Source organism: Sinocyclocheilus rhinocerous, unplaced genomic scaffold, assembly GCF_001515625.1.
Source record: "Sinocyclocheilus rhinocerous isolate Xijiao unplaced genomic scaffold, SAMN03320098_v1.1 scaffold2466, whole genome shotgun sequence".
Classification (NCBI taxonomy): Eukaryota; Metazoa; Chordata; class Actinopteri; order Cypriniformes; family Cyprinidae; genus Sinocyclocheilus; species Sinocyclocheilus rhinocerous.
In genome coordinates, this window is record NW_015656265.1 from 168,208 (window position 1) to 179,420 (window position 11,213).

General features: G+C 35.1%; 2 protein-coding genes across 2 annotated transcripts in view; one reads left to right on the forward strand and one right to left on the reverse strand.

The window, feature by feature from the left end:
- Positions 1-154: 154 nt before the first annotated feature.
- LOC107719952 (protein SSUH2 homolog) lies at positions 155-5,637 on the reverse strand. Its single transcript, XM_016527507.1, has 13 exons — positions 5,609-5,637; positions 5,302-5,354; positions 4,954-5,043; positions 4,792-4,864; positions 3,496-3,625; positions 3,350-3,410; positions 3,150-3,268; positions 2,999-3,061; positions 2,828-2,907; positions 2,433-2,525; positions 2,206-2,311; positions 1,379-1,486; positions 155-496 (listed from the first exon to the last, which is right to left on the reverse strand). The coding sequence occupies exons 1-13, from the start codon at positions 5,629-5,631 to the stop codon at positions 353-355; spliced, it is 1,143 nt and encodes a 380-aa protein (XP_016382993.1). The 5' UTR covers positions 5,632-5,637; the 3' UTR covers positions 155-352.
- A 2,280-nt stretch (positions 5,638-7,917) lies between these two features.
- LOC107719943 (60S ribosomal protein L32) overlaps positions 7,918-11,213 on the forward strand; it is a 4,917-nt gene continuing 1,621 nt past the window's right edge. Inside the window, exons 1-2 of the mRNA XM_016527497.1 lie at positions 7,918-8,012; positions 10,625-10,725. Of these exons, the coding sequence (XP_016382983.1) occupies positions 10,630-10,725 (96 nt within the window). The 5' untranslated portion in view covers positions 7,918-8,012; positions 10,625-10,629. The remainder of the gene's footprint in view (positions 8,013-10,624; positions 10,726-11,213) is intronic.

The following is an 11,213-nucleotide window of genomic DNA, read 5'->3' on the forward strand; positions in this document are numbered from 1 at the left end:
TTTTTTTTTCAAAATTCCAAAAAGTCACAATATTTTTATCCCGTGGTGGAAACAAGCTTCTGTACTTTAAAAATAATAATAATAATAAAAAAACCGCGAAATAAAACATTCTGAAAGTTTACAGTAATGTTTTTTGTTTGTTTGCTTGATTTTTCCCTTTGTTTTTGGGGTGAAATACAGATGCTCTATATGTTCTAACTAGTACATCTAGACATTCTATGTTCCATTTCTTTCAAACTGTCTTCCAGTTTATTTGTAATAATTTAAAAGTTGTTTAACCATTATGAAGACCATATAACTCTTTTACTTGTCTAACGGACAGTACTGGCAGCACAGGCATTATACAGCATGTTTAAAGGATGGAGCAACAGCAGCATTTGACAGGATAATCTTTGGTGTAGACTTTGTGTTCGGTTCCATATACAAAATAAATGTGGGTTTTCTCATTCCAGGCGTAATGCACTCGCGTGATGGGGATGAGCTCAATGGTCTGCCTCTGGAAAAATAAAAAACTGAGTTAAAACATGCTTTGTCTCCATATGATATAAAATGTTTTACATCAGTTACTCTTTACATATAGCATTTCTTACTGTTTTACTATTAATACTTTTAGAGAAATGATAATAACTACTACTGTATGAATAACTACTTCAAAGAGTTTCTCAAAAATTGATTGTGAATTTTATGTGACATGAGACTTTTTTGTTGTTTTATTCAGTTTTTTTTGTTTGTTTGTTTAATATAGGTAAAGTTGTTTCGAAAAGAGCAGTGAGTGGTTTTCTCCATTTCTTGTCATCATTCGTGTCTTGTTTGTATGAATATATGGGAATATTCAGACTGCTTTTTGTCAATCACAACCTCTAATCTGGTTTCTTTAAGGGTTCCACGGGACTGATTTTTTTTTTACTGACTGTTCACTTGCCTTTAATCATGTTTCAACTTTCTAAGACTATATTTTTTGCTGTGGTATATGAAGAAGTACTTAAAAGTGTGTGGAAAGCAAAGTCACAATGATATAAAATTAGTGTCATTAATTTTTTTTGTTTGTATGTTCACATTGATGTTAAAATGACATTTTCTGATTTGTGACATTACTTTTTATGTAATGCTAAAACACTGCTGGTCACTTTCAGAAGTTGTAGTGATTCTTTCTTTTCCAAGAAAGAATGTGAAACAAATTGGTTATATAATTTTCATTTTTAAATATTTTAAAATATAATTGAAATTGATTTTACACACTTTAAGCAATATCGTATCGCATATCGAATATCGCATTTTTTAACAAGGTATCGCATATCGCATTTTTCTTCAATATCGCACAGCCCTAGTTTTTGGTGTTTCATCAGAAGTGTTTGATTTGTTTTAACAGATGAATTACCTGTTGCAGAATACGGCAAGTGGTTGCGAACTGAGCCTGATGTTCCCTCACGCCACTTTCAGACTCAGCGTTCACAGAGCTGTCCGGAAAACTGACAACTGGATAAACCTGCAGTGATGAGTCAAAACTTCAGTCACAGCCAAACAATCAGAGTTATGTTGTAAAATGATCGTTGCATTTTTTTCCACTTTTAATCTTTTGCTACTTTTTTTTCTTAACCCATTGAGCTCCAGTCATTTTGACCCAGAGAGGATTTTCTTTTTCCTGAAAATGCTAGTTAACATTATCGCATTGGACTAAAACTTTGCTCACACAACAATTTCCAAAATATGCACTTTTTGGCATTTTTTCCCCACATTGTTTTATTTGTGGTGTTCTTGGTCAAAAATGATTGGCCTTCAAAAAAATGTCTTGTTACGGTATATCATCACCAAATATTGAATTCATAACTTGTTTTCTTTCAATCAGGACAGGTTTTATATTTGTTTTTGGAAATGATTGACTGTAAGCTTCAATGATCTGAGCTTATGCACCTCCACAAATTATGTTTTATTAATACTTTATTTTGAACTCTTTCTCTGGCTACACTCTCACACACTGGCCTGCATGTTTGAAATCTATGGACTGAAATAATCAGAGATTTAGTTAAAAACAGACTTTGTAGTCAAGCATGGACATCTTTCAAATAGATATGCAGAGCTGTAGGTGCTACACAGCAGGCCAAGTTTGTGTTTCAACAAATTGGGCTTCAATAAATGGCCTTTTTGGACTGCTTTTGAGTTCAGTATGTTTTGATAGTTCTTAAACAACATGATATTTTTGCTCACCATTGGAGCCATATCAGTAAGAAGTTTCTCTCCACTAATTTGATGAAGACGCTCAACCGGGAATCCCGAGCCCTTGTCAATCACTGCCACATGAATGTTGTTCTTCCTAAGAAGATAGAATGAGTGGAGAAATAAACAGATAAATGAAAAAGTACATTAGCTTGTTTGTACACAGTGAACTTGTGAAAGTGTGTTGTGAAAATCGGTGTTAGCCATGGCCTTCTCACCATGTGATTTTAAGTTTGATAAAGCAGAGGAGCTTTCCTTGCCCTTTGCAAGTTTTGCAAGTGATTGAACCAACTCCTCCACAGGAATGACACCTGGAATACAGATCATTTAATAAGTACTATATTTTTACATTTTTTTAAGAAAAATGAAAACCCTTCTAAACCCCCATCAGCGATGCTAGGGTGTAACTATGGTAACTATAAAAAATTTAAAAAACATGCAAAGGAAAAGAAAATCTAAAATTAAATAAAGCAAATGAAGTAAAGTAAACATTAATTAAATTAAATTAAATAAATCAAGCTGTACAGACTTTTCAATATAAAAAAATATTTAGAAGTTAAAAAATAAATAAATAAAGTAATTAATTAATTGTTTAAAAGGGTTGACTTCATACCTAGTCATGCCAGAGCCATGACACGGACTGCAGCGATTGGAGCCAGTTCTCCCCGTGCCACCGCAGTATGCACATCGACTCTGTAACAATAGAATCATTATAATGAAACAATAGACAGAAAATACAGAAGGAAGTATTAATAATGCCATCTGATCGTCATATGGTACTTACCCTGCCTGAATTTACACATCTTCTGCAAGCAGATCTACCGAGATTGAGGCATGAATGACAGCCCTGTATTTTGAATTCAACAACAACAACAAAATTAATCAAGATGACTTTTCAATGAGCTTGATGAATGGAAGACCGAAGGAAGTTTTACTTTGACAGTGGATGTGTGAGGAACGCGGACGGCTTTCTCGCAGTCTTGGAAGAGGGAAGGAATGGGCACCGGGATGCTCCACGGAGCAGGAGCCACTCCGAAACCATCCACTACCTGACCTGATGAAGGGAAATACATATTTAAACATACAATTTCATTTCATTATATATAAATATATGGTTTAGAATGACTTTACTCACCATTGTATGGTTCACTGTCCCATTCTGTTGTTCTGGACTCAGTAAAAGTCTCCAACCGGTACTATTAGTAGAAACAGATATCCAAGATATATAAGCATGGCTGCCATATATAGCTGGATGTGATGTATGTGAATGTAGCTGCTGACCCGATATGTGTTGAGGGACTGCAGGTCTGTGAACACCATCTCTTTGGCTGGTTTAGAGCTGTAACAGCATTTGCTGCTGGCATATTTTATGAAGGCCTCCTGAGCGAGTTCTTCAGTGATGGCAGGAATGCTGAGGACATGACATGTGAACTTCAGCTGGGTTTGCAACTTTTGACCAGTCATTTACAACGCTACATTTTCAAAATACTCATGAATGAAACTGCGTGCATGCAAAAATGCATGAATGAGTGAGTGAATGAACCGTTGTAGCAAATTAAATTCAGTGTGTTTAAGGAACAATATCATTACTTGAAGAATAAACATTAACTAAAGTAAAATAAAACACTTAAAACGTATTTTATTTCAACGAGTTGCCGAAGAAACGTTTCTTATTTTTGTTTAGTTTAAGCTGAAGTGCTAAACTTCAAAAACTGAAACTAAAACCTAATAACAGACATATTTAAAAATAAAAATGACATAAAAATACAACAAAATTAATAAAGCATAAACAGAAAAAAAAAGAAAACCTAAAACTAGTTATTTATATAATATATCAATGATACTAAAATAACACTGATGTGTGTGTGGCACAAAAAAAATGATAGACACAAAACAAAAAGATAGAAATGTATTTCTAAAAATGTGTTTTTTTATTTACAAATGTAATAATTTATTACATTTATTTATCCTTACATTTATTTATTTTTGTATTTATGTATTTATTTCCTCTTTTTTAAATTTATTATTATTATTATTTATCTATTTTAATTATTATTTCCATGTTTATTTCCTATTCCAATATGATAATGAGAGGGTTTGGTTAGTTTACCCCATTGGCTGATCGAGTTTATTTTTTCTTTTATCTGGTTAAGCTGCATTTAGATATGCTTGCACTATTAATTATGAGTCTATGTTGCAGAATACCTGACCAACCATGAGTCTAGTGTTCAATGACTCAGAAACAGGGTGGAGCTGAATAAATAAATCCAGAATCGCCTCATTCATGAATTCAAAACATGACAAGAAAACCAGTTAGGCAAAGCAGGAAAAAAAACAAAAAACAAGCTAAATAAATAAGACAAGGCTAGACAAAGGATAGGGATGATTATAGGTTATTCATCAGGGAAAATTGTAAAATGTCTTTCTATTTTCTACTTAATAACGTATTTTAGTTCTAATATACCAGGAAAGAAAGCAAGGAACATGCACTAGGTTTATAACTGATGCTCAGTCTATGTATTTTACCACTGAAATGGTTTAAACCGATTACATGAATTGTTTTGCTGGAGTTCTTACTCAAAGCGTCTCTCTGGAGCTCTGGATGGGGCTTGTGGTTGTGCCGATCCAAAATCTGATGGTGGAATAATAACTGTGGATGCAATAACAAAAAATCACTGTCAAGTTCAATACCAACGTTTTACTCATTGTTTCAGCTGAAGCTACTGAAGCTCTTCTCACCATTAGGTCCCAAACTCTCATATCCAGGAACGAGAGGCATCAAATCTGCAGGAGGAGCCGTCGCCCCATCATTTGGCACTGTGTTTGGATCTGAATAACGTATACATACTTCAACATACTATCTTCTCTTTTTTCAGCATGCTACGAGGATACAGTAGACGGGAAACATGTTTCTCTAAAATTGCTGACTGAAGCTTTTGCTTCGATGAGAGTAACTATTTTAAAGTGCACTTCATAGTCTGAGTCTCTTTCAGTCTGAATATGCAAATATGTTACTTATATAGAGTTTAAAGTGAACTGCTGAAGGTGTTCAGTGATATTTGAGTACATCTCTTGGAAATAACGTACCTGCATACGATCCAGCAGGACACGATGGACCAGGGTGAGCTTCATCCTGGTCACTATTACGAAAACAAAACAATTGATATTGTTATTAGCTTATTATTACACCACACCGCATGAATAAAGGTCGACACCACAAGTCCTTATTTAGCGACTGAAGGCTAAGTTCGTCATCTTTTATCGCGATTTCCGATGTTTAGAAGCGTTTGTGGTAGTTTTATAGAAATTACTGGCAATTTTCAGCAAAACGCAGCATTTATGTAGTTTTTTAGGGGGGTTCGCTTCATAATTGTGTTTATTTTGTCAAACTTACCTCAGCAAATGCGTCCTGTCCATCCCACTAGCGAGTTATGAACTTTCGTTTTGTGAGAAGTGAGAGTCACGGATCAAGAAAAAAACAGCAGTGTAACCTGAGAAGATTTCATGACATGAAACGAATTCAAAGTTCACATCAGTAAATAAATATTCACGCCATTACATTCTTTACGCTGTAGCCTATAATAGGCTGTTTAGTTTAATAATAATTTGCCAACTAAAACCTTTCAGTTGGAGAATGAGCAGATGTTTTGCATATAGCCTAGTGGTTTACAGATAACTTTGGATTATTCAAATTGAGGAATTTAAATGAGGAAGTCGCCTAGAGAAAATATATGATAGCCTCCCTGTTGAAAAAACCAGCATATGCTGGTTAGGTATGTTTTGACGCTGGAATGCTGGTTTAAGCTGGTCCTTTGCTGGTTTAAGCTGGTCCTTTGCTGGTTTAAGCTGGTCCTTTGCTGGTTTAAACTGGTCCTTTGCTGGTTTAAGCTGGTCCTTTGCTGGTTTATGCTGGTCCTTTGCCAGCACATGGCCAGCATAAACCAGCAAAGGACCAGCATAAACCAGCAAAGGACCATCTTAAACCAGCATCCCAGCGTCAAAACATACCTAACCAGCATATGCTGGTTTTTTCAACAGGGCTAATTTTCAGGTTTTTGATGCCCTCTTGTAGAACAAGCAGCAACTGTTAATATTTTAACAACTCTATTAATTATTAAGCTTCAGTCACTTTTTGACAAATCAACATGTCATCCTAAATGTTATTGTTGCAGTCATGTGTCTCTGACAGGCTTCAAAATAACACTGTATAACTTTCTTGAGGCATGTGACAGCATTGTGCAATGATGGACATTTAAAACAACAGAACTCACATGACCTCATTACTTTTTTAATCTAGTGAGTTTTAATAATCTCAGATATAGTTTGCCCTTTTAGTGTTCAAACTCTTGAAATGAACAGTCAAGTTTGAGTGCATTGCATCATGGGATATAATGTTCTGGCTGCGTCCGAAAACTCTAAAATGCTGCCTTCGGAGGCATCATTCCAGGGCAGGAAGGCATCAAGGCACGTCCGAATCCAAATTCTGCTTCACTTCCTGTCTCCGGAGGAAGCTTCTTCTGATCGAATTTTGAAGGCAGCACAGATGTATCCTTCGCTTTCTTTGATATCCCACAATCCTGTGCGTTGCATTCCGTGACGGTTGAGCTATGAAATAAAGATGGCGTCTGAAAGTTGCGTTTGGTGGTCAGTTTGTGTGTAAATGTATTTTTCTGACTAACTTTTTGCACTTTTGATGTTATTTCTAGCGAGAAATCAGTATTATAGTAATTAAATATTTGTTTAGTTATCACAAAAACTCATTCTATTTTGTTGTAGATCATTAAACTGTTACGCTGCCTCAGAAGCCTGTCCGAAATCAGTTTCATGAGGTGCCTTTGTGCAAAAACGCTGCCTGCAAAGTCATTGCCTCATACGGCAGCGAGGCAGCAAGTCAGCTGCCTAAAAGTTTTCGGATGCAGCCGTAGTGTGCTCTGGCTATAAAGTGCGCAGTACATAAAGGCCCATTCACACCAATAATGATAAATATAACAATAAATATGACAATGGTAACTGTTAAATTGAAAGGCCTGTTCACGCCAAGGATGTTCACTTTCTGAACAGTTTTTTCAAGCTGATATAGCCTACCATAAAAAACATTGACAGCCAACCAGAATCCACCAGACTTTAATGAGCTTGAGCATTTAAAGTGCCAGACGGCAAAACTGCACTAGTGTGCATTGGTGTGGATTCTAAAAAGCCTGTAGTTATCGTTATAGTTATCTTCATTGTTAGGAGCTCTACTGAGGAAGACATTTATTATTATTTATTTTTTTTATGCACTAATAGGGTTAGGTTAACAAGAGGCTTTTCAGTGCCAATAATGTATTGCAAAAAAAAAAAGAAAAAAAGATTATTAAGAACTTATAAAAATTACAATTAAGAAAACAATGCAAATGTACAACCTTAATATAGTAGGCTACATATGACCAAGAATGAAAATAAATAAATATATATGTGAAAAAGAAATAAACATTTTAAAAACAGAGGTAGAACCTGTTTTTTTACAGTCTATGGGGCAGAACGTGTTATTTGTTTACATCTTTACATCTTAGTAAAAATAAAGTACTCCTTTATTCATTTTATTTCATTTCTTCTTGCTGTATTAGTTAAGCCTATATATAATATGCAACGTGCAAAGTTTTTTTTTAAATAAACAAATACAGTTTCACACATGTTGTGGACGGGCACATTTCAGAGCAGGATCGAGTGACTTCCGCTGCCTGATATTATTTCCAGGGCGTCGCTGCGTCATTTCCTCCTCTTCTTCAGGACTGTCTTCGGTGGAGGCAGGACCAACGGTGAGCGGAATAAAATCTAAATTCATCCGTTAACATCGTGATTAAAATTAACTTTTCCCAGTCAATGGCGCTGCATTAGTGTTCACTCTATTTAAATGCGCTGATATTGTGGCGCGCGGAGCGAAAAAAATAAGCGATGTTTATATAAACTATTGCACTTGGTCTGTACACGGCGGCCATTGGTGTGATAATGAAGACACAAAATATATTAAATACCACTCCGCTTGCTTTAACATAACAAAATATACATTTTATACTAAAACGAGATGATTTAGGCTTTCAGACGCTTAATATAACTTTTTGTGTTTAGTGCTAGTTGCATGTGTTTTGCTTGATGCGCTAATAAACTAGATTTCTGCTGTAGTTTAAACGATAAAAGTTTGCGTTACGCTTATTTTTTTAATCGCATGTTGTAATTTACTCGTTTTTGTTGACATAATAGGTATCTGGACAAGAGTTTACCGCTGGCTAGCATTGCTCATGTACATGCTACATGTTAAAGTAGCCTGCTTTGGTGTAAGATGTAGGGCTGCCACTAACGACTATTTTTATTTCGAGTAATCTATCGACTAATTGATCGATTAATCTAAATGATTACTTTCCCACAAATATTTAACAATTTTAAAGAACATTTTATTAAACTTGCAACTTTGCCATTCAGTAGTGTACCATAAAAAAGTATAAATGTAAACAAGCCATTGACGAAATGTAAAACTAAAAGAGTAAAAATGTAAACAAACCTAATAAAAATGAAATAAAAAGAAAATAATTACAAAAGTCTGAGAAAGTCAGCATGTTCTTAATGTCAATATATCCACATGTTCTGGGCTTCTGTTCATTACAGCTGTGAGTGCAACTACAAAGGGGGAAAAAATCTGTTTCAATTAACCCCAACAGTTGGGTTTTCACATTAAATAAATGCAATGTTTAGAGTCCACTAGAATAAAGTATTAAAATTGTATTATTAAAAGTTATTATTAAACATTTTAAGTATTAAAAGTACTCTTAGAAATGTGTAAACCGGATTTAAACAGACATCTCCAGCATGATGAAAAAAAATGAACAGAGGGCTTCAGTAGTGAAACTCCAAATGAAATCCAAATTTCTATGAAATCCTTTAAAGCAAAAGTAAAGTGCAACATAGAGTGCAAGAAGCAAGTGTCCATCTCATAGTCCAAATCACGGAAATCAAAGTTCAGTATTATAGTGTAAGAATGACAACATGTCTACTAATAATAAAATATTATAATTAATAATTAATTTTTGTGGTAATAAAAATAGATGTAGGTTAAGTGAACAATAGCCTTTAAATTTACTTAAAATACATATATAATAGCAATGAGGCAATAATTAGTTCAAATAAAGTATCGAAAGCAAGAAATCATGGTTTTATTGAACAAAACTGTTAAAATACTGTATTATAGTGTAATAGAGCCACTGATCTATATATAATAATAATATAATATAATCTCTTATTATAGATCAGTGAATAGTGCTAATGTACAGTATGCATTACAACAAAGGCCTGCAGGGGGCGCCAATAGCCTGATGATTGTTTTTACACATTACTGTGCGATCTAATACTTGTTTAATATTGACCAAGCACCATTTAATTCAAATGTCCACTTAATCTTTAATATTTGGCCATTTCTTTACGACAGAAATGCTATAGCCACTGTAATTTAATGAATGTGGACATCAAGATGTGTAAACTCAGAGTGAGGGTTTGAGCTTTTATTTTGAAACCGCGAGATAATGATGTATTCTCCCGTGTTTGCGTGGAATTATAAATGATTTACCTTACAAATCTGATGAAATGGCGCATGTTGCGTTCCCAGATGAACGTTGTAATAAACCCAAACTCACAACAACATGCACAGATGGAGTTTGAGCCGCTCCACACGCATGTAAATGATAAGAGTTCCTGTGGAACAGCATTTACTGTGAACGGAGCCGCTGTGAGACGCACGTACGTAACCTACACGCCTATAACTGCATCGCATATAATTATTTAATTAAATCGTAGCGTTTGAATTCACAGTTATGCTTAATTATGATTTTGAAGCGGGTTTAATATATCACGAGGCCTTGGAAAACAGTCTAATAATGTGTTTTATGGATTCACGTCCGTGAAATGTGCCACTTCCGGTATTTTGCTGGTTAGTCGAGAACTACTGTGAACGGAGCCACTGTGTGACGCACGTACTTAACCGACACGCATGTAAATAATTAAAGCGCATATACTGTATTAGAACTGCATCGCATATAATTATTTAATTAAATCGTAGCGTTTGAATTCACAGTTATGCTTAATTATGATTTTTAAACGGGTTTAATATATCATGAGGCCTTGGAAAACAGTCTAATAATGTGTTTTATGGATTCACGTCCGTGAAATGTGCCACTTCCGGTATTTTGCTGGTTAGTCGACGCAGGCAGAGGATTTTTAAAAATCGAATAGTCGAATAGAATCGACGAATCGAGACAGCCCTAGTAAGATGCGAGTCATCTTGACTGTTTATATAGAATGACTTATTAGACTTTCTTAAATGTGTAAATGTATATTATTTTAAACTCAGTGTCTCTTTAATTTCTGCATGTTCACTCTGTAGGCATCATGGTTCAACTCCGACCCCTCACCAAACCTAAAATCCTCAAGAAAAGGACCAAGAAGTTCATCAGACATCAGTCCGACCGCTATGTCAAGATCAAGGTAGGAATATCAAGGAATTTCTGAGGTAATGGTTTCCAGGCTTTGAAAAGTTGCGGAAATAATGTAGGTTTGCATAGAGAAGATATTTTAGTTAATGAGTTAATGTTGTTGGACTAAAATTAAAATTCACTCTCCCTAAATGCATATTAGTAAGTCATTCCAAGTTTTTAGTGTTAGGAGATGTTAGGATCACAAGCATATTCGTCTTATAAAAATCATTTATCTCTGAAACCTGGTTCACTAGGTTGTGCTGGGTTTAACTCTGTGAAAAGCCTTTTTTTATTCAGTTATTTTTAGCAGTTAAACCATAGACTGTATAAAAACATGGACGTAGTGTCCGTGACGTCACCCATAGTTTTCTGAAGAGCGGTTTTGAAGCTCAAAGTGGGCGGAGCCAGCCGTCGCCATCTTGGCAGCGCGTCACTCCAGGATAATCGAAAATGGGCAAAGAGGCGGGAGCTGGTTGCTGAAGCCACGCCCACCTAGCT

Coding starts and splice junctions, on each gene's coding strand:
- LOC107719952 (XM_016527507.1), bottom strand. CDS start 5,631: ATGGACAGGACGCATTTGCTGAG. Junction 5,044..5,301: donor TCCTGCTGGATCGTATGCAG/GTACGTTATTTC, acceptor TACGTTATTCAG/ATCCAAACACAGTGCCAAAT. Junction 497..1,378: donor CTTGCCGTATTCTGCAACAG/GTAATTCATCTG, acceptor TTATTTTTCCAG/AGGCAGACCATTGAGCTCAT.